A 22,145-nucleotide genomic window follows, 5' to 3' on the forward strand; every position below is an offset into this window, starting at 1 on the left:
TCCAGAGTCAATGAAAATCTCATTATGCGGCGACTTAAATGGAAAATATTCCCAATGCTTCCGAGGATTACCTTTGACTGGGGGTTTGATGCGTGTTTTAATGGGAAATTTCTCCCCCTCCCCAGAGAGAGAGAGGAAACTGGGGGAGACAGGGGGGGGGGACGGGCATTTCACACGGCCCCGTATCGTCCGAGTAGGTCTTTGAATAATTTCCAGACATTCTCAGATATTTGAATTAATTTTCTACGGACCGTAATTCGGGGATACGTAGCTCTAATGGAACGTTCTAATGGAGTCGTGAGAGGGGAGTGGGGGGACGCGTTGATCGTCTTTCCCCGAACTAAATTGCGATCCACGGCCTCAAAGACTCTCAAATTATAGTCCACCGACAGCTTCTTGGACCTGTGTGTTCCCCGTGCCCCCCCCCGTGCCCCACCATACTTTATGGCATACAACACGCAAGGGGCCCCCCCTTCCCCCTTACCCCTTACCCCTCTCTCTGACTGCTAACGAGCGTTGGTCGGTATTCGTGTGGTGGCCAAAGTTAATGTCTTTCTTCCCCCTCTCTTCAGTGAGGGGGGGGGGGGGGGGCTTCAAAGTGTAGCAGAGATCTCTGGGGTTTGCTTAATGCTTCTTTTTTGTGCCTTGAAACATGTTTGTTTTGCCGGTTAGGCCCCGCCCCGCTGGCATCGCGGCTCTCCGGCTGGGTCACTGACCACAGACAAATTCGAACAACAGTTAACGCTGCTGCCTATCGACGGAGACGGCGACGGAGACGGAGACCAGCTCCAGCTCCAAACTCTAGCGGGTTTTTCCAGCTCCAAAACACTCGAGGAAGAGTTTTGTTTGGCCGATCGGTTAGCGCCTCAGTTGGCATTCCTTTGCGGCTTGACTCAATGAATGAATGAATGAATGAATGACTCCGCGGAGGAGTGAGTGAAGCAGGGATCCAATGGGATCCCACTGGGTTGCCAGTACCCTCCCCAAAAGTTAAAATATTCCTCTATAGGCATTTATTACTCATTATTCCATTGAAGATCTGATCAAGCGGCTTATTGATTCCTATCCATTAAATATTCAATAAAACAATTGTTTCGTTTTTACAATGCCACTGAAAAAAAAACACAACAAATATTTACATTATTTGCTTTTTTTCGTGTTCGATTAAAGATGGAAAATATTTGCATGCGGCTTGTATGGATTCAAAATGTTTATCGACTTTAATTGGGGCTCCCATTCGGACATTGGAATGTCCATCATTTCATTTATATTCATTCCCCGAGGCGGTCCATGTCCTGTTCTGTTCTGTTCTGTCCTGTTCTGTTGTGGTCCTTCCCGGAATGACAACAGATTCGAGGCTCATTGTTTGCTCTAATCTGGCTGTACTTTTGGCCAAAACAATTGATCAATTAAATGTGATTAATTGTTGCATGGCAGTGACACGAGCAGGGCACTGCGGATGGGCGGGGGACGGGGGACAGCGGGGGGCCTGGCATTTTTTGGGAAAAACAGTTGAAAAACATTAACCAGCTTTGGTTTTGGCCGACGAAACGTTTTAATTTGCTTTTGTGGCCAAAAGCCCTTGCTGTCCCCCTCTGGTCTCCCCTCTGGCCACCCCTCTGACCGGAGTTTTGTGGCCGACAGGCCAATGAAAATGTTTGCCAAATGAAACCGAAATCGAGCCTGGGTTTATTTTGTGAATGGCTTTTCTATCAAATGGTCTGCCGCCGTTTACTGGGGGGATTTTATGTTTTATGCTCTTGCGAGTGGCTCCTCCAGAAGGGCCAATCCCTCAAAGTGCTGTGAACACCGTCAAACATTTGAAAGTTTGTGCGGCTCTCCTCCGGGCATCATCCGCCCCGCTGGCTGTTTGTACGTGCGAAAAGCCTTCCGCTCCGTACGTGAGGGAAGACCCCGTAGGAGCCCCCGTAGGATCCCCCTCTGGCAGGCAACAAGTTGAAAACTGAATAAACAATTTATTCGACCATTTCATGCAGCACTCAACTCCGAAACTCATTTCAAACGAAAACTTCTAATCAAAACGTCAGGCAGCAAGTATTTCATTTTATTTTCATTTCATTTCATCTGTGGCTTCATTCGGGGCCTTGCCCACTCCCTTTCCTGCCGAAAGTTGATTAAAACTTGTCAATGCAACGTACGAATACGAATTTGGGTAATGCCAAATTAATAGACAGGCTTCAAACGAGTTTTCCCGGCCAGCCTGGGGCTCTGGATTGCACAAGCCGGGAGGGGTAGGGCGTTCAGTTTTGGGCGTGGACGGCACGATGGAGGGCTGTGCCCCCGAGTGGCCTTCAGAAGAACAGTTTGAGTTGGAGCGAACCCCGGGTTCAAGGCATAAATTGCCAGAGAATAAAGCGCCAATCGCCAGTCGCCAACCGCGAAACGGTAAACCTAAGAGCCAGGCCAATAGGAGCTGGCTCTTTCAATCAATTGCCGCTGGTGCCGCAGCTGCTGGGAGAGCAATCAGCATTTGGAGTCCAGTCCAGTCCAGCAGGAGCAGCAGGCGGCAGTGGCAACTGGTTTGACTGCTTGACACAGTTGCTGGCCAGTTTCAGTCGGTTGGTGGTCTGGGGGGGTCTGGGTGGGTGGGCGATGGCCGGGCCAAAAGTAGTTTATGGGCGCATACCTTTTTGCATTCTGCCCGGTCCCAAGCCCGAAGAAAGGTGCTGATGATGACGATGAAAAGCCAAAACGAAAGTCAAAGAGAAGAATGCAAATTTCTTGCGAGATGGCAGCGATGACGGCTCCAACTTTCCGACTTTTGACTTGCCGGAACTGCAACTGCAACTGCAACCAGGTCTGTGCCTCGTCATGACACTGCTGCCACACTGTTTCCTAATGGCATTCACTTTCCCTGCTAATTGCTGGGCCCTGCCACCGACCTGGCGGCTGCCCTGATTAACATTTTTCCGTGCCCCATTTGACAGTTTTCGTGTCTGTTCTGGTCTGCTGGCCAACAGACGTAGCTAATTGGTCAGCAAAATTGGTCGCCTTTGGACCCTGGAACCCTGGCCGGGGCCGGGGCATAATAAATGTGGTGTTTATTAGCTGGAATCATGCGAGCACTTCCACCTTCTTCCACTCTCCACTCTCTCTACTCCGATTTGTAAGGATGCAGCGACTGAGGGATGTAGAAGGGCCTCGTTATGCACACATGGCCCTGCACTTGAAGGCGCCCGAGGCAGCTTTCCTTCCCCACCGCAAAGAGAGCCCGTCACATCGTCCTTGCAGCCGCAGTGGCAGTGGCAGAGGCGGTGGCAGAGGCGGTGGCGGTGGCCATTTTGCCCGCAGCGGTTTGACAGCTCGCGACCCGGCTCCGCTCCTCAACCAGTCATGTCCTTCGCCTGCTCCTCGGGGCTCTGTCTGAAGTGGGGCTCTGCCTGCCTGGCGAGGGTGGTGGCTCCACAAAAGAAGGCGGCCCATGGTGGGGCATTAATTAAATGCGAAATTCGTAGGCTGTTGGGGGGGAGGGGGCTGTGTGTTCCTTTAATGATGGATATCCCGAAGGAGCCAGCGTATCGGTATTTATGGAGCCCCAATCAGAGCTCTTCGTTGTTTGCTCCCCCCTTTCGGAGCTCGTTCACGGTGCAGTGCATCGGAAATCGGCTTTGCAGTCGCTCAATGGAGCGCACAACGACATTTGCATGAGCCTTTAATTTCGGCCAGATGGTTTTGGCCAAGTATCTCGGACTGCGGCCCACTCAAAGTAAAGCATAGCAAGGGGGGGGGGGGGCGGGGCGAGCCGGGTACGGTGCAACGGAGTGGCAGAGAATAGTTTAGTGCCTCTGCCATACAAAATCTGCAAATCGAACATCATCATATTTTGCTTTCAATTTCCTCACTGTTTGCCTATGCAGATCGAGGGGGGGGGGAGGAATCAGGCATGGAGCAGGACCAGGAAAAGTTGAGCTGAATATTTTCATATTCATTGAGCAGAGCGCTCTCCGCCTCTCGGATGGCAAAGGCGAAATTCGCATACAAATTGTTTATTTCCCAAACACACACACCCCCCCACACCCCCCACACACCCCCCCACACACATACGAGTGCATCCACTGTGTGGGGGAAAAGGGATGCTGCTGAAACATCTGCATCTCTGTATTTGCAACTCAACTGAGCTCCCGTCTCCCCTCCACCTTCTCCCAGCTCCATTTGCCCTTCAGCGGAGGCAAGCAAGTGTAGTACAGCTCCAAATTGAGACAATATTTGCACACGGTTACGTATACGCCCCGTTGCACAGAACGGCACCGAGAACCGAGCACCGAGCACCGAACGGGATGGCATCTATAAACGAGCGTTTTCGTGTTATTGGCTTTGCAGCGGGCGGACACAGGGGACGGGGGATTGGGTGGCTGGGGGGGTGGCAGCAACCGCTGTTATAAAACCACGTAACAAAATGATTGCATTTTCTAACAAATTCGTGAACATTTTTGGCAGCGTTGACATTTCTCCGACCGAAACGGAGCTGAACAGAAGACGAGATCGGAAAGTGTGCCAGGAACAGGCGGAGGGCCCCGACCTGGCGGTCAGGTGGCAGGCAGCTTAGGCCCCCACTGCCCCCCCTCCCCACCACTATCCCCTGTATTCCCTGTATATCTCCTTATGTCTCTGTGTCTGTGCATACGAATGGAAAACCAATTTGTGGGAATCCTTTGCTGACGACTATCACTGTTTTTTGGCCTCAAATGAATATTCGGCAAAGGGAAAACTAATCAGAGCCATGGAGTGGAGCTCTGATTTGATCACAATCCCTAGAGTCCTTTGGCACAACCTTCTATTGGGTGGGCAGGGGAGGGGAGGGATATCCAATAAACAATTAAAAAATATACATATATAAACAAATGAACGATAAAGCCCGCCAATATTAAATCACTCCTAGCCGTGTCCTTCTCGCCGGGGTCAAAGCTCAATTCGTTGGCATCTGGAATAACGCGATGATTTCCTCTTTAAACATTGATTCCTGGTTCCGGGGGGGGGGGGGGTTTCCCTTAGGCAGTGCTCACTGTGTGTGAGAGGGGGGGAGGGCAAGGAGGGTATTTGCCGATGACTCATTTGCAGCAACAGCGCGTAACGGTTTAATGGGTTTTTGGCCACTCTAACGCCGCCCCACCGCAGGGCCAGAGGACCCCCCCATATGCCGATTGATGTCAGGCCCGGCTCTTTGCGCGAAGGGGGGGTGGCACTGGCGTGGGCGTGGCTGGGTGGGCGTGTAGCGCCATCGTGGTTGGGGGCTTAATTGCGCAGCGTCTGCTCTGAGAGCATGCCTCATTGAGGCATCGAGAGTCATATTGACATTTCAATGAGTCTCATTTACATTAATGCCAACACGCAGGTGCGGGGCGTGGCTGTGAGGGGGCGAGTGAGTGGCAACTGTGGCCGCTTTATGGGAAAGCAATCCGCGTTGTGGTGTCCTGCCCCTCGTTCCCCTTCGCCCCACCGCCCCACCGTCCCACCGCCCCCTGGCCTGTGCCCCGTTGTTTGTCAGCATCGTTATTCGCGCCATTATTCCGCGCAAGTTATCTCTCGCACGGCGTGACTTAAAAGTTAAGCGTATTCATTATGTCCTTTGTGCCAGGCGACAAAACCTTCCAGCGCCAGAGCCAGCATCCTTGCTGCCATCCTTCCTGCCGCCTGTTGCCCGTCGCCCGACGCCCGTTGCCTGCCTTTGTTTTATTTACTTTTCCAATTTGTTTGTCGTCGCACGGAAACAATAAAAATCCATTTCACTGTAGCTCTCTTTATCCCTTATCCTTTATCCCCTTATCCTTTAACTTGTGTTGCCACGAAGGCCCTGCACTTAATGCTGATTAAAAGGCTGCCGATTGCTGCTCGAACTAAAGCCGCAGCAGATCAGCCGGCTCCCCCGAGATGACTTGGCCAAGTCCTTGCCTCCCAGGCTCCCTGGCTCCCTGGCTCCCTGGCTCCCTGGCTCCCCGACTCCTGGACAAAGTTTTGAGCAAACTGTCAATGCTGATTACGAGCAAAACTTGCCGGCCCGCTGCCGCTGCAGATAGCAACGGGGCCGATGGGCGGACGGGTGGACGGACGGGCGGGCGGCTGCTGGCGGAAAAATGGAATCGTTGCAGCTCTTCACCGCCTGCTCTTCATATACGTGGAGGGGTTCAAGTGGCAGCCACTCGCATTAATAATGCCTGAAGGGGTTGCGTTGCTCTCCCCGCCACTCCACTCTGGCCTGCCCCAACGCACAAAAGCATGCACTACAAGTCGCAACTTCCATCGCAGTCCTTGTGCAGGGTGGCAGGGGGGCAGGGGGGTCAGGTGGGAGGCAGGAGTCTCCACACAAAGTTTGTGTAATGCGGAGAGACTCTGGTCTGCTATCTTTGGTGCTCGGCAATTCATATGCCAACTGTGTGTTTATTTATGCTTACGACTTTCTGCGTAATCAAGTCTATCTACCGCCCCTCCCCTACCCCCGGGGGGGAGTCTATGACAAATGTGGAATCAGGGCTTCCGTAGAAGATTCTTCGTTGAGGATGGAGCCATATTCCTCGTCTCTTCCCAAGCCGCATTCAAAGACAGTGCAGGCTCTGTGCTGGGGGTCAGAGATCCATTCAAATGCCAAAAACAAACTTGACTTGACTTGAGACAAGTTTGGCCCACGACCAGGCCACGTCCCCACCTCCCAGTGCCTCCAGCAGGCAGGATATTCCCACTGGATGTAGTTCTGTTTGTCTTTTGATATGAGATGCCAAATGTCGTTTATCTTGGAATGGCATGGAACGCCTCTGTGTGTCGTGTCGTGTTTGTTTTAATCGGAGTCAACACCCAATGAGTATGAAATGGAAATGGAAATGATTTCAGACTGGCTCTGGGCTAATTACTGGCCTCTCTCTCTCTCTGCCTCTGTCTCTCTCTGTCTCTGTCTCTGTTTGCCTGCAAATTATTTGTCATTGCTGGTAATTAGGCTCTGTCTGTAGCCTGCAATTGAATAGTATTCGTTACACTGCCGCTGTTTCTGTTTCTGCCTCTTAATTGGGGCTGTCGACGGCCCACTGGCAGGTGTAGCAATGCTCCAGCGTGGAGCTGCTTCGATTAATGGATTAGTTGAAGATTGCTCATACTCCCGACCCATTACAGATTGACAGTGCCGAAGCCATTGTTCTCCCCCTGACCCATTTTCCCTCCAGCAACAACCAATCCTCCCTATTGTCCCTGGCTCTGTCTCTGGCTCTGTCTCGTGTATCCTATTACCCTTCAGTAACAGTGAAATCGCATTTAGAGCTTCGAAGCTGCTTGATGCTGCTTGTTTGTCCTAGTCATTAGCTGAGCTGATGGCTGCTGGGTGATGGGTGATGGCTGATGCCAGGACCCCCTTTCTGCCCCCCCGCCGCCGGCTTCCCGCCCAGCGCTGTGCATGTGCATCCGAATGGTGGTGCTCCATCCGATCCATTGATGGCACTTTGTCCTTCCACCCATTTGACAGGATTCTCGATTATCCTTTGCCGCTCTGGTGCTTCCTTTCTTTCAATTTACTTAAATCGCTCGCCTGCTCGAAGAGGATAAATCACTGGCCATATTTCATAGGCAGAAAGGACTGCATAAATTCCCCATAAAGCCCCGAAGTCGGATGCGAATTCGAATTGAATCGCATTAACATAATCAACTTTACAACACTATAAAAATAAATTCAATGGGATTTGCGCTTGACTGCCGCCCCCCCACCCCCACTCCAGCCAAAGTGGAGCAACTTATCACGGCTCAGGCTCAGGGCCAGGACACACAGTCGGAGTCAGAGACGGTGGCTAAAACCCTGTAGAGCCCGGAACTTCATAGAGTGGCATCACATTTCCGGCAGGGGAGCATCAGCCATTGTTTTCCTGGTGAAGCGTTGCCATATGTTCGCTGTCTTCTTCCCCTTTCTATCGCCCTCTCGCCCTCCCTGTCTCTCGCTCTGAGCCGCAACACACAAAAACTTAATTGCAAAACAGTGCAGAGGCAGCAGCAGCAGCAGCACGATGACAATGCCACAAAAGAAAATCCGAGAAAAGCGAGAAAAGCAAATGCTTGTCAACAGTCCGTCCCTCTTGCCTCTTGCCTCCTCCCTCCTGCCTACCTTGCCTCCTGCACCGCCCGACTTCCAACATTTGTCATGAGATATCCACTAAGTGTTCTGCCCCCATTCCGACTCCCCCCGCTGCATTTGAATTAACTTGACGGCAAAAGTTAAACTGCAACGCACTTAGATCCATAGCTCCTCCACCTCTCCCCACCCCACACCGCACACCGCACAGAGAGCGGAATGAATGCGACGGGGATATAGGATGGGATGTACATAGGGTATATGTATCTGAGCATTTGAACGAGTAGCTGCTTTGGCTGCTCTTTATTCCTTTATTCATGGCCTCATTTCATTTACGCTTTTCGTTTGTCATCTCCTGATCGCCCGGCTCCTGCTCCTGCTCCAGCTCCTGGCAGCCCTGTGGCTTGTCCTTTGCTGGCATCTGGCAGTACCCTCTGGCATCGATGTGCTTGCGTATGCACGCATCCCACAGATTCTTAAAGCCGGCGCAGAGTCCACACTCTCCCGTTTCTCGGGCGCAAACTTTCCGTGTGGAAACTTGAGCGTTTCCGAGCTCAACTTTTGCACTAATTCAACAAATTCTTCCCACATTAATTAAGCAATTTGGGAAGGAAGGAAGGCAGGAAGGCAGGCAACTCGAGCGAATCGGTAGAGCTTCGAGCATTGATTTTGTGTCAGGCGAAAGAGGGAGAACTTTGCTTAGTGCCAGCTCCCATTCCCCCTCCCGCTCCAGCCACAATTAAGGGGCACTGTCGAGTGGCAGCAGAACATAAATCCCTCTCCACGCGATACGCGCTAATGGAGCGCAAGCAGATCGCTGGCTGGAGAGTCTCTGATTTGCATTTAAATTCGAGTCCTGCCTGGTCCTTGTCACGGAATTTACAATTCTCTTCATTTATTTCTATCCGACAGTCTCCGCAGTCTCCGCAGTCTCCCCCCGCTCTTCCGGTTGCAGTTTGCGTGGCTTGCCGCTGGCACACTTTTAATTTGTACGCCATGTTGCAAGTCCGTGCAGTGCCCCCCGCCGTGCCTTCTGCGGCCTCCCTTCGTGTCGCCGTGCATTGCTCGTACTCGTTGCTCCTTTTTCTGCAGCTTTCCGTATGCATTCCTTTGGACAATGTTATCGTTTAAGCTCAATTGCATTGCACTCGGCAATCCGCCCCCCCCTCGACCCCCCTCGCCACGCGCCCCTGCTCTCCCTGTTGCTTCTGTCTGCCTTCAGCTAGAGGAAGCTGCCCAGCAACAAAGGAAGCTTTTCTTTCTGCGATTCCTTTGGCATGCCGTTATCCTCCTTTTGTATGCATGTTTTTCTATTTTTCCGTTGTTGTGGAAACATTCTTGTCCCCTGTTCCCCCTCCAGCCGCCCCCCCCAGGACGCATTGTTGCACCGCCAGTTTCCTTTTGTTGGCCCCGATTGCAGTTGCCTGCACAACAAGGAGCTTCTGCACGCTGTCTCGGATATTTAATTGATGCCCCGTCGGGTGGAAATTAATTTCCCGAAAGGTGTCCCAAAAATATACACAGTCTGGGCCGTTTTGAGGCCTCAAAAGTGCGCCCAAAGAATGCCCCCATGGAAGGCCACACATTACGCATACGCAGGGTTTGCCGCAGGATATGCCGCAGGGGCTGGTGGCTGAAAAGAGCCTTGATAATATTCTTTTAATGCAGTTAAATGCTCACCACACATCTCTGTCCCCCCCCCCCCTCTGCTTGTTTCCCCCTGGTTTTCATTTAGTTTTTCCCTGTTTTCCTTATTGTGTCTAGACCGGAGACAGGCGCATTTCCGGCACGCAACTCCGGGTCGTGTCTCGTGTCTCGTGTCCCAGACAATGAATTTGATTGCATTTCATGTCCCTGGAATCGGCTAATGCTTGCCAGGCACGCAGGTCCTTGCTTATCCATGCCGCCAATTTATGGAAATATTCAGACAGCAGACACCCAGACAGCCCCGAACAGGCAGTGAGTCAGTCCCGCGCGGCATGCCACGGATATCTGGCACTTCGTTAAAACAAAACAAGCCATAATATTAATTTGCCCCCAAAAGGGAAGTCACTCGGCCCCAGTCGCCGCTTTTGAGTCTCATTATGTTCGAAATTCAATTATAGTCCTGCCCGAGAGTCCTTTGGCTTCGTAGCTGCGGAGCGGGGACTATGATTTCCCCCGTAATGTTGATCAATTTTCATTAGCAGCAAACAAGCAAGTTTTCCTCTGCTTTTGCTCATCAAAAATCATGGAATGAAAATGCCTTCAGCTCTTTTTTTACCTCGGGCTTCTCATTAGCGACGAAGAGCTGCCACGCCCACGCCCACACAGTGACTTGACGGGGAGTGGGCGTGGGCGGGGGCGGGGGCTGTGATAAATTTCCATCAGGCTTAAAGTTGACACGTTTCGTGTCCTTCCTTCTGCCTCTCGCTCTTCGCGAAAGGACAAAAAGTCGAAATGAATCCAACGGAATGGGAGAACTTTGGGGCTGGATAATATTTCAGGAACACCTCCGCAGGACGCTGCTACTTAAAAAGTTTCCAGCTGCTGCTGCCTCTGTCTTTGGGGGCGGATTGCTGTCTCGTAAAACGCGAGTGTTTATGGGCAACCCTTCCAAGGAGACCCACCCCACCCCCCCCCCCCCGCCTGCCTGCTGTGGTGTGTTACCTGTGGAAATATTTGCCAGGCTTCCTGCCCAGCCAGTGGCAGTACGAGAAGCCCCGCACAGCAGTGCTGGTGGAAAACTTGCAATCGCCTGACGCATTCCTAATTGGCATTCGGGCCTGATTTGTGCCAGATCTAAACTGCAGCAGCAGTCGGCCAATATTAATTAGTCGGCAGAAGCGAACACCCACCCCTCCCCCCGTAAACGCGCCTCCGGTCGGGCCTTCTTCCCTCTTTGTTTTCCAAGTGTTGCCTGCAACGTGTGAGAATTTAATAATTTCATGTCTGCTGGCGGCAGCCGCCTGTTCCGCCGCCTGTTTCAGGCTTGACGGACCATGAAAAGCGTCTGCCTGCCGCCCCAGGCAGGCCCCAGGTGAGAATGGGGTGCCTGTCGGTGTGCACTATGCCGCATGGCGGGACAATAACCGCCCCGCAGCCACCCCCGCACCGCGGGCCTGCCACCGAGTCTGGCACACGTCTACCGCGAGCGCGGCCAAGCTGAAATTTTAATTAAACATTTTAACACTGCAATTAACAGAAAGTTAAGCGACTGCCACGACATGTAATTGCAGTCTTCAGACTTTCTCCCCGAAAAACACTCCCTCTCCCTCTCTCCCTATGTCGCTCTTGGAGCCTATGATCTGGGATGTGATCTTGGGGCCAGAGGTACTCAGCTGTCGGTTCCAGCAGCCAGGAGCCATGCTAATTTCATAGGCCACATGGCGCGCCATCCTGCACTGCACTACACTGCGTATGCGCAATATCCCTGTCCCCCCTGGAAGGTGAAGGGGAATTGCTGGAACGTGTCTTTCATGGGGGCGAACGTGCGAATTATCTGCATCCAAATGAAGCACAACGAACAAACAGTTTAGTTTCAGCTGGAATTCAAAATGGAATTCGAGCACAGACCGCCCCCCAAGCCCCCTGACCCCGAGCCGACCCACCTGTTTAGGCCACCCTTTCGCCCAGGGCCAGGTCTGTATGTGGCCCGTGGCTGGCTTTGGCTAATTAACGAACCCGAAACGCATTCGCAAAGGCCATTAGAGGGACATCAAATCGAATTTCATTAAATTATCAGCTCCTGCAACGGGCGACGGGTGACGGTCACCCGAGCCCTGGTCAGCGTTACATTGTTGCATTTTGTTGGCTGCCCCCGCATCCACTCCTGTCCTGTCCTGGCCCCTGCCCTGCACCCCTGTCTGATTAAGCCGTGTTTTTAATTTTGGGCAAACTGTGAAAAGTGGAGAAAGGAGAAAACGAGTCAAAGAGCCCTCCTCCCGAGAGATTAAATTTCGTTTTATCTAGCTAATACGAAAAACCCTCGAAAAGTCAGAGTTTGCTGCAGAAAAGAAAGGGAAAATGGGGCTGATACACCCCCCGAGCTGTGGCGGTGTGGCTGTGGAAAACTCTGTGCAGGCCGGCGACATGAAGAGTTTTTAATTAAGTCAAAAGCAAAAGCAAAAGCAAAAGCATTAAAACCGTCAAAACATGAGCAGCGGCAGCCTGCATGCTCGTGGCTTATGGCTCGTGGCTCTTCACAAGAAGAGGATATCATTAGGCTCTCAAAATGCTTGCGACTCCCACTCACTCCGTGTTCCTTTACAGACAGATGGCCACGCCCGCTGCCCGCCCACCGATGATAATTGAATAGGAGCTCTGATTGCACTGTGGCTCGTTGGCTCTCGCAGCACACCCACACCCACACCCACACTCACGCACCACCCGCCGAAGGAGGGAGCCTCCTTCAGACACAGCGGCAGACACATCGACCAGCGACCATCGACACCGACAGCCACTGCGAGTGTCGTGGTCGTGGCAATGCAAACGAGGAGAGACTGGCGGAGTAGCTGGTGGAGGCTGGGGCTGGGGCTGCTGGCGCTGCTCCAGCTGGCCGGCCACCATCTGTCCGAGGGGTATCTGATCGTGGTGCACGAGGACGCCGCGCCGGGGACGGTCATCTTCAACGCCTCCGTGTACAAGCTGGGATCGGAGCGGCACTACAAGATCAACGCGCACAAGTCGGCCAACTTTGTGCACCACCTGGTCACGGTCAGCCACAAGGACGGGCAGATCCAGCTGCGGAAGGCGCTCAAGTGCGACGGCATCTACTACCCGAGCCTGTTCACCTTCTACGTGGACTCGACGTCGAACCGGCTGCGCAGCATCGACTACTACAGCCTGCCGGTGAGGATATTCGTCTCGGGGCACAGCTGCAACGAGGACAGGCGCGTCGAGCAGGAGCTGCACCACCACCAGCACCACTACGAGGAGGAGGACAACACGGGCTACTCCAAGCGGCGGCGCAGGCGGTCCGCGCCGCTGGAGGTCCAGCTGCTGGACGGCAACCAGCTGGAGCAGGCCTACAGCCAGAACAGCACCGAGTTCCGGGCCGGAGACCTGATCTTTGGCGACAGCTTCGAGAACGAGATGCGGCACCGCATCCTCAGCCGCAAGCGGCGCGGACTGCCCTCGTCCGACCCGCTGCACCTGCAGCCGGCCCTCCATCGGCGCATCTCCGAAGCCAAGCAGTGGATCTCGGAGACGTACGCCTCCTACGCCATCCACACGACGGACAAGTGGAACCAGATCTGCCTGCGCAAGTCGCAGTTCATCAACAGCCTGAACGCCTTCCTGCCCCGGACCGTGTGCCAGTTCTGCAAGGTGAACTTCCTCGACGTGAACGACGAGCGGTTCGCCATCGAGCACCGGAACCGGGACCTGGTGGCCAGCCGCGACGTCTGCATCCACGAGTCCATGTGGAAGGTCAGCATCACGTTCAACATCCGGTGCAGCCGCAACGACATCGTCGACTCCGACCACCGCCTGAAGATCGTCTACCACCACCAGGAGTTCAACGACACCGACATCGCCAGGCGGGTGCGCCGCGAGCTGCGCAACCAGTCGCCCTACTTCGAGCAGGCCCTCTACGTGGCCGCGGTGCTGGAGGAGCAGGCGTCCGGGGCGGCGGTCACCACCGTGCGGGCCCGCGACCCCGAGGACTCCCCGGTGGTCTACTCCATGGTCTCGCTGCTGGACTCTCGCTCGCAGTCGCTCTTCAAGGTGGACTCGCGCACCGGCGTGGTCACGACGTCGGCCAGCCTCGATCGCGAGCTCATGGACGTCCACTACTTCCGCGTGGTGGCCACCGACGACAGCTTCCCGCCCCGCTCCGGCACCACCACGCTCCAGGTGAATGTCCTCGACTGCAACGACCACAGTCCCACCTTCGAGGCGGAACAGTTCGAGGCGAGCATCAGGGAAGGCGCCACCGTGGGCTCCACAGTCATCACCCTGCGAGCCACCGACCAGGACATTGGCAAGAATGCGGAGATAGAGTACGGAATCGAAACAGTTACAGGTAAGTGGACAGCACGACGAGCCCTTTGATTACACTAGGGAGGCGTTAGGGTACCACTTTTCCGCGTACTCAAAGAGTTTCGGAACATATTAGCTTTCTGGTGGATGCCAGAGTGAAGCGTTTTCGATCCCATTAAGTGGGATCCTCTCTAATCGACTCTTACATACACTTGTGATACCATCGACCAGACCCAACCGATATAAAAAGACCTCGCTGATAAGTGGCTATCGATACGACACAGTCGGTTTATGGAAGGTCGAGAGAACAGACCTTCGGAAGCATATACTTTGAACTGTTATTCGATCTAAACAGATCTCAGGGACTATACAAGCTAGAGTAACCAAATTTTGTATCCAGGCTCCTGTGAGGTCACTCTGTTATCAGTTAGTCCTTAGGGTCCGCTATTGTTATAGCCACGCGCTTACTCCTTCCCTCTCTCTCACACACTCTTCCTCGTGCATTGTGCGGCTCCTGGCGGAGGAGAGCGAGAGCGGATGTTGTTGGTGCGAGAAGTGAGAGAGACACAGATGTAGCTGAATCACAGATGAGGCAATCCGATCATAAAGGTCCTTAGGTGTCTCGTTTTAATGTCGTAGAACAACAAAGACCCGAGATGCAGCCCCAGTGTAAACAGGCTGTAACAGAAGATCGATACCAGATTCGTTCGCTATATTGTATACTAAACTCTCTTCCTGTGGCATCCATAGATGGCACCGGATCGACGCAGGATCAGGAGCTGCCCATCTTCCGGATAGACTCCCGCTCGGGTGTCATCTCCACGCGCAGCAGTCTGGACAGAGAGACGTCGGACAGCTACCACCTGCTGGTGACCGCCTCGGACATGGCAGCAGCCCAGAGCGAACGCAAGACCGCCACGGCCAGTGTGCTGGTGAAGGTCCTGGACGACAACGACAACTATCCGCAGTTCAGCGAGCGCACGTACACCGTCCAGGTGCCGGAGGACCAGTGGGGCGGCAGCGAGGACAATACCGTGGCCCACATACGGGCCACAGACGCGGACCAGGGCAACAATGCGGCCATCCGGTACGCGATCATAGGCGGCAACACGCAGTCGCAGTTCTCCATCGACTCCATGTCGGGCGACGTGAGTCTGGTGAAGCCCCTCGACTACGAGAGTGTGCGCAGCTATCGGCTGGTGATACGCGCCCAGGACGGGGGAAGTCCCTCGAGGAGCAACACCACCCAGCTGCTGGTCAACGTGATAGATGCCAACGACAATGCGCCGCGCTTCTACACGTCCCAGTTCCAGGAGAGCGTGCTGGAGAACGTCCCCGTCGGCTACAACATCATTCGGGTGCAGGCCTACGACTCGGACGAGGGCCCCAACGCGGAGATCGCGTACAGCATCTCCGAGCGCGACGACAACTTTCCGCTGGCCGTCGATCCTCGAACCGGCTGGGTGCAGACCATCAAGCAGCTGGACAGGGAGGAGCAGAGCCGCTTCGCCTTCCAGGTGGTGGCCAAGGACGGCGGAGTGCCGCCCAAGTCCGCCAGCTCCTCGGTGGTGATCACCGTCCAGGATGTGAACGACAACGATCCCACCTTCAACCCCAAGTACTACGAGGCGAACGTGGGCGAGGATCAGCCGCAGGGCACGCCCGTCACGACTGTCACGGCCACAGACCCGGACGAGGACTCGCGGCTGCACTACGAGATCACGACGGGCAACACGCGCGGACGATTCGCGATCACCTCGCAGAACGGCAGAGGTCTCATCACGATCGCCCAGTCCCTGGACTACAAGCAGGAGAAGCGCTTCCTGCTCACGGTCACGGCCACCGACTCCGGCGGACGTTCCGACACGGCCACGGTGCACATCAACATAACGGACGCGAACAACTTTGCCCCCATTTTCGAGAACGCGCCCTACAGCGCCTCCGTGTTCGAGGATGCGCCCGTGGGCACCACCGTGCTGGTGGTCTCTGCCACCGACAGCGACGTGGGGATCAACGCGCAGATCACGTACTCGCTGAACGAGGAGAGCATCAACGGACTGGGCAGCCCGGACCCCTTCTCCATAAATCCGCAGACGGGGGCGATCGTCACGAACGCCCCCCTTGACAGGGAGACGACCAGCGGGTACCTGCTGACAGTCACCGCCAAGGACGGCGGCAGTCCCTTGCTGAGCGACACCACCGACGTGGAGATCAGTGTCACGGACGTCAACGACAACGCGCCCGTGTTCAAGAACCCGCTCTACCAGTCCTCCATTCTGGAGGACGCCCTGGTGGGCACCTCGGTCATCCAGGTGTCCGCCAGCGATCCGGACATCGGCCTCAATGGGCGCATCAAGTATCTGCTGAGCGACCGCGACGTGGAGGACGGCTCCTTTGCGATTGACCCCACGTCGGGAACAGTCCGCACCAACAAGGGCCTGGACAGGGAGAGCGTGGCCGTCTACCACCTGACAGCCATTGCCGTGGACAAGGGCTCGCCGCCGCTGTCCAGCTCGGTGGAGGTGCAGATTCGGCTGGAGGATGTCAACGACTCGCCGCCCACCTTTGCCTCGGACAAGATCACGCTCTACGTGCCGGAGAACTCGCCCGTGGGCTCTGTGGTGGGCGAGATACACGCGCACGATCCGGACGAGGGCGTCAATGCCGTGGTCCACTACTCGATCATCGGTGGCGACGACTCCAACTCCTTCTCGCTGGTCACGCGACCGGGCTCCGAGCGCGCCCAGCTGCTGACCATGACGGAGCTGGATTACGAATCGTCCCGGAAGCGGTTCGAGCTGGTGGTGAGGGCGGCCAGTCCGCCGCTTCGCAACGATGCCCACATCGAGATCCTGGTCACGGACGTGAACGACAACGCGCCGGTGCTTCGCGACTTCCAGGTGATCTTCAACAACTTCCGCGACCACTTCCCCAGCGGCGAGATCGGACGCATTCCGGCCTTCGATGCGGACGTCAGCGACAAGCTGAACTACCGCATCCTCTCCGGCAACAATGCCAACCTGCTGCGGCTGAACAGCAGCTCCGGCGGACTGATACTCAGTCCGCAGCTGAACACGAACGTGCCCAAGTTCGCCACGATGGAGGTGTCCGTCTCGGACGGCATCAACGAGGCCAAGGCCATCATGCAGCTGTCGGTGCGCCTCATCACGGAGGACATGCTGTTCAACTCGGTGACGGTGCGCCTGAATGAGATGACGGAGGAGGCCTTCCTGTCGCCGCTGCTCAACTTCTTCCTCGACGGCCTGGCGGCCATTATCCCCTGCCCCAAGGAGAACATCTTCATCTTCAGCATACAGGACGACACGGACGTCACGTCGCGCATCCTGAACGTCAGCTTCTCGGCGAAGAGGCCCGACGTCTCGCACGAGGAGTTCTACACGCCACAGTACCTCCAGGAGAGGGTCTACCTCAACCGGGCCATCCTCGCGCGCCTGGCCACCGTGGAGGTGCTGCCGTTCGACGACAACCTGTGCGTGCGGGAGCCCTGCCTGAACTTCGAGGAGTGCCTCACGGTGCTGAAGTTCGGCAACGCCTCGGAGTTCATCCACAGCGACACGGTGCTGTTCCGGCCCATCTACCCGGTGAACACGTTCGCCTGCTCCTGCCCGGAGGGCTTCACCGGCAGCAAGGAGCACTACCTGTGCGACACCGAGGTGGACCTGTGCTACTCGGACCCCTGCCAGAACGGGGGCTCCTGTGTGCGGCGCGAGGGCGGCTACACCTGCGTCTGTCCGGACTCGCACACGGGCCTCAACTGCGAGACGACCGTCAGCAAGCTGCGGCCCTGCATGTCGGACGCCTGCGAGGGCGGCCTCTCCTGCATGAACAACTACCTGAGCTCCCAGCCGCCGCCCTACACGGCCACCTGCGAGCTGCGCTCCCGCTCCTTCTCCCGCAACTCCTTCCTGACCTTCGAGAGCCTCAAGCAGCGGCACCGCTTCAACCTCAAGCTGCGCTTCGCCACCGTCCAGGACAACGGGCTGCTGCTCTACAACGGCCGCTACAACGAGCTGCACGACTTCATCGCCCTGGAGATCCTCGAGGGCCACATCAGCTTCTCCTACTCGCTGGGCGACCACAGCCAGCGGCTGTCCGTCGAGCAGCAGTCCAAGGTCTCCGACGGCCAGTGGCACGAGGTGGAGGTGGCGTACCTCAACCGCAGCGTCACCCTGGTCCTGGACAAGTGCGACACGGCCATCGCCCTGTCGGGGGAGCAGCTGGGGCCCCGCTGGCACTGCGCCAACCACACCACGCTGAAGCTGGACAAGCGATGCGCTCTGCTGACCGAGACCTGCCATCGATTCCTGGACCTCACGGGACCCCTGCAGGTGGGCGGACTGCCGCGCATACCCGCCCACTTCCCAGTGGCCAATCGCGACTTCGTCGGCTGCATCTCGGACCTGAGGATTGACGACCGCTACGTGGACCTCAACTCGTACGTGGCCGACAACGGTACGATCTCCGGGTGTCCGCAGAAGTCGCCGCTGTGCGCCTCGGAGCCGTGCTTCAACGGCGGCACCTGTCGCGAGGGCTGGAGCACCCACACCTGCGAGTGCCCCGAGGGCTATGCGGGCATCAACTGCCAGGAGAACATTCCCGCCCCCTGGCGCTTCTCCGGCGACGGCAGCCTCAGCTTCAATCCCCTGCTGCGGCCCATCCAGCTGCCGTGGCACACCTCCTTCTCGCTGCGCACGCGCCAGCGCGACGCCTTCATCATGCAGATCCAGATCGGGCAGAACAGCTCGGCGGTGGTCTCCCTCAAGCACGGCATCCTCTACTACACGTACGACAACGAGCCGATGTACCTGGCCGGGGCCTTCCTCTCGGACGGCGCGTGGCATCGCGTGGAGATCAAGTGGCAGCAGGGCTCCGAGGTCCAGTTCTCCGTGGACTACGGCCAGCGCTCGGGCTCAGTGCCCATGTCCCAGAAGGTGCAGGGCCTCTATGTGGGCAAAATAGTCATCGGCAGCGTGGACGGCACCATTGGGGCCGTGCTGGAGGCGTCTCCCTTCGAGGGCTGCATACAGGACGTGCGCATCGGGGCCGGACAGTCCGTGCTGTCGCGGCCCACCATCCGGGAGAACGTGGAGGACGGCTGCGAGTCGCGGGCCCAGTGTCCGGACAACTGTCCGGCCCACTCCGACTGCGTCAGCAGCTGGGACGCGGCCACCTGCGAGTGCGAGGCTGGCTACGTGGGCGCGGAGTGCGCTCCCATCTGCACGGTCAACCCGTGCACCGCGGGCGTGTGTCGGGCCAACGTCAGTCTGGCGCGGGGCTACCGCTGCGAGTGCAACAGCAGCTTCCAGCACGGCGACTACTGCGAGAGGGAGCTGCAGCAGCCCTGCCCCGGCGGCTGGTGGGGCGAGCGCGTGTGCGGGCCCTGCAAGTGCAACCTGAAGCAGGGCTACCATCCGGACTGCAACAAGACGACGGGCCACTGCTACTGCAAGACGAACCACTACCAGCCGCCCAACGAGACGGCCTGCCTCTCCTGCGACTGCTACTCCATCGGGAGCTTCAACAGCGCCTGCAACCGCCTCACGGGTCAGTGCGAGTGCCGCGAGGGCGTCATCGGACGCCGCTGCGACTCCTGCTCCAACCCCTACGCAGAGGTCACGCTCAACGGCTGCGAGGTGGTCTACGACGCCTGTCCGCGGTCCTTTGCGGCGGGCATCTGGTGGCCCCGCACGCCCCTGGGCAGCGTCACCGTCGAGAACTGTCCGCTGCCGGCTCGCGGCAAGGGCCAGCGCAGCTGCGACAGCCAGACGGGCAGCTGGACCACTCCGGACATGTACAACTGCACCTCGGAGCCGTTCGTGGAGCTGCGGCGGCAGCTGTCGCAGCTGGAGCGCCTGGAGCTGGAGCTCAACTCGTTCGTGGCCATCAAAATGGCGGAGCAGCTGCAGCGGGCCTGCGAGGCCGTAGACCGCAGTGGCGTGGCCAAGCAGCCGGCGCCCAGGCCCAGCGGCAGGCGCTACAAGATGGAGTCCTCGTTCCTGCTCAACGCCGGCGGCAACGTGTGGTCGCACGAGCTGGAGATGGACTACCTGTCGGACGAGCTGAAGTTCAGCCACGACCGGCTGTACGGCGCCGATCTGCTGGTGACGGAGGGCATCCTCCAGGAGCTGATCAACTACGAGCTGATGCAGAGCGGCCTGAACCTGTCGCACAGCCAGGACAAGTACTTCATCAAGAACCTGGTGGAGGCGGCGAGCGTGATCCTGGACCGCAAGTACGAGGCGGAGTGGCGACGGGCCTCGGAGCTCATCCAGCGCGGCCCCGACGACCTGGTGGACGCCTTCAACAAGTACCTGGTGGTGCTGGCGCGCTCCCAGCACGACACCTACACCAATCCCTTCGAGATCGTGCAGCCGAACGTGGCCCTGGGCCTGGACATCGTCACCACCGAGTCCCTGTTCGGCTACGAGCCGGAGCAGCTCAGCGAGTACCACCGGAGCAAGTACCTCAAGCCGAACGCCTTCACCACCGAGAGCGTGGTGCTGCCCGACACCAGCGGCTTCCTGCAGCACTCCGCCAAGCAGAAGCCCGTGATCAGCTTCCCCAAGTACAACAACTACATTCTGGACAGGCACAAGTTCGACAAGCACACCAAGGTGCTCGTGCCGCTCGAGATGCTCGGCATCACGCCGCCCGAGAGCGACGAGGTCACCCAGGGCAGCCACCGGGGCAACGACTACCGGGCCATCGTCGCCTACGCCCAGTACAAGGACGTGGGCCAGCTGCTGCCGGACCTCTACGACGAGACCATCACGCGCCGCTGGGGCGTCGACGTGGAGCTGGCCACGCCCATACTCTCACTGCAGATCCTGGTGCCATCGGTGGAGCGGGAGCAGGAGCAGCAGCAGCAGCGCTTCGAGATTCCGTCGCGAAAGATCTCCTCTTCGTTGTCATCGTCCAGCACCTCCTCGTCCTCTGGCAGCACGGAGCAGCAGTTCGTGGAGGTCTTCGACGTGCCCAAGGCCCCGAGCAGCAGCAGCGAACAGCAGATCGAGGACATCCGGATCACGGCGCACGAGATTCCGCCGCCAGCCTCCTCCGGGGAGCAGCTGGAGGCCAGCAGCAACGAGGACGGCACGGAGATGCAGGAGCCCCACATCCACCTCAACCTGGACGACATCGAGTTCCATGGCAACTCGGGCGAGGAGCTCCTGCCCCCCGACTCCACGGAACTGCTGAACCCCAACTACGAGGGGACGGGCGCTGCCTCCGGCAGCGAGGAGCAGCCGAAGGGCGAGAACGAGGCCATCTACCGGGACCGACGACTGGTCAAGCGGCAGGTGGAGGTCATCTATCCCTCGGACCAGCTCCAGCAGGCGCCGGAGCGCATGGTCTACCGCTCGCTGGGCTCGCCGCACCTCCTGCAGCCCATCAAGCTGCAGATGTGGCTGGACATGGACACGGCGCGCTTCGGCCCGCGCTCCAACCCGCAGTGCGTGCGCTGGAACTCCTTCACCAACCAGTGGACCCGTCTGGGCTGCCAGACGGAGGCGCCCGACTTCGACGGCGACTTCGCGCCCTCGCCGCAGCAGCCCATCCTGATCAACTGCAGCTGCACGCACATCTCCAACTACGCGGTGGTTGTGGACATCATCGATCCCGAGGACATACCGGAGCCCTCGCTCCTGGTGCAGATCACCTCGTACTCGGCCTTCATGGTCTCCCTGCCGCTGCTGCTGGGCGTGCTCCTGGCCCTGGGCCTGCTCCGCGGCCAGCAGACCAACTCGAACACCATCCACCAGAACATCGTGCTGTGCGTCTTCTTCGCGGAGCTGCTCTTCTTCGTGGGCATGCAGTCGCGGCGGCACCTGATCGACAACGAGTTCCCCTGCAAGCTGATCGCCATCTGCCTGCACTACTTCTGGCTGGCGGCGTTCGCCTGGACCACCGTCGACTGCGTGCATCTCTACCGCATGCTCACCGAGATGCGGGACATCAACCACGGCCCCATGGGCTTCTACTTTGCCATGGGCTACGGCGCTCCCGCCGTCGTTGTGGGCCTCTCCGTGGGCGTCCGGGCCCACGAGTACGGAAACAGTTTGTTGTAAGTATTCCCCGCAATCGTCCTTATCGTCCTTCTTCT

The 22,145-nt window shown here is 57.2% G+C and overlaps 1 protein-coding gene across 3 annotated transcripts in view; it reads left to right on the top strand.

The window, feature by feature from the left end:
• LOC108159951 (protocadherin-like wing polarity protein stan) overlaps positions 1-22,145 on the top strand; it is a 41,905-nt gene that overhangs the window by 14,654 nt on the left and 5,106 nt on the right. For all 3 annotated transcript variants that reach the window (XM_033391154.1, XM_017293612.1, XM_017293610.1), the window contains exons 2-3: positions 12,314-14,066; positions 14,774-22,106. In XM_033391154.1, coding sequence (XP_033247045.1) covers positions 12,527-14,066; positions 14,774-22,106 — 8,873 coding nt within the window. In that variant the 5' untranslated portion in view covers positions 12,314-12,526. The remainder of the gene's footprint in view (positions 1-12,313; positions 14,067-14,773; positions 22,107-22,145) is intronic.

The sequence above is a fragment of the Drosophila miranda genome, chromosome 3 (assembly GCF_003369915.1).
Source record: "Drosophila miranda strain MSH22 chromosome 3, D.miranda_PacBio2.1, whole genome shotgun sequence".
Classification (NCBI taxonomy): Eukaryota; Metazoa; Arthropoda; class Insecta; order Diptera; family Drosophilidae; genus Drosophila; species Drosophila miranda.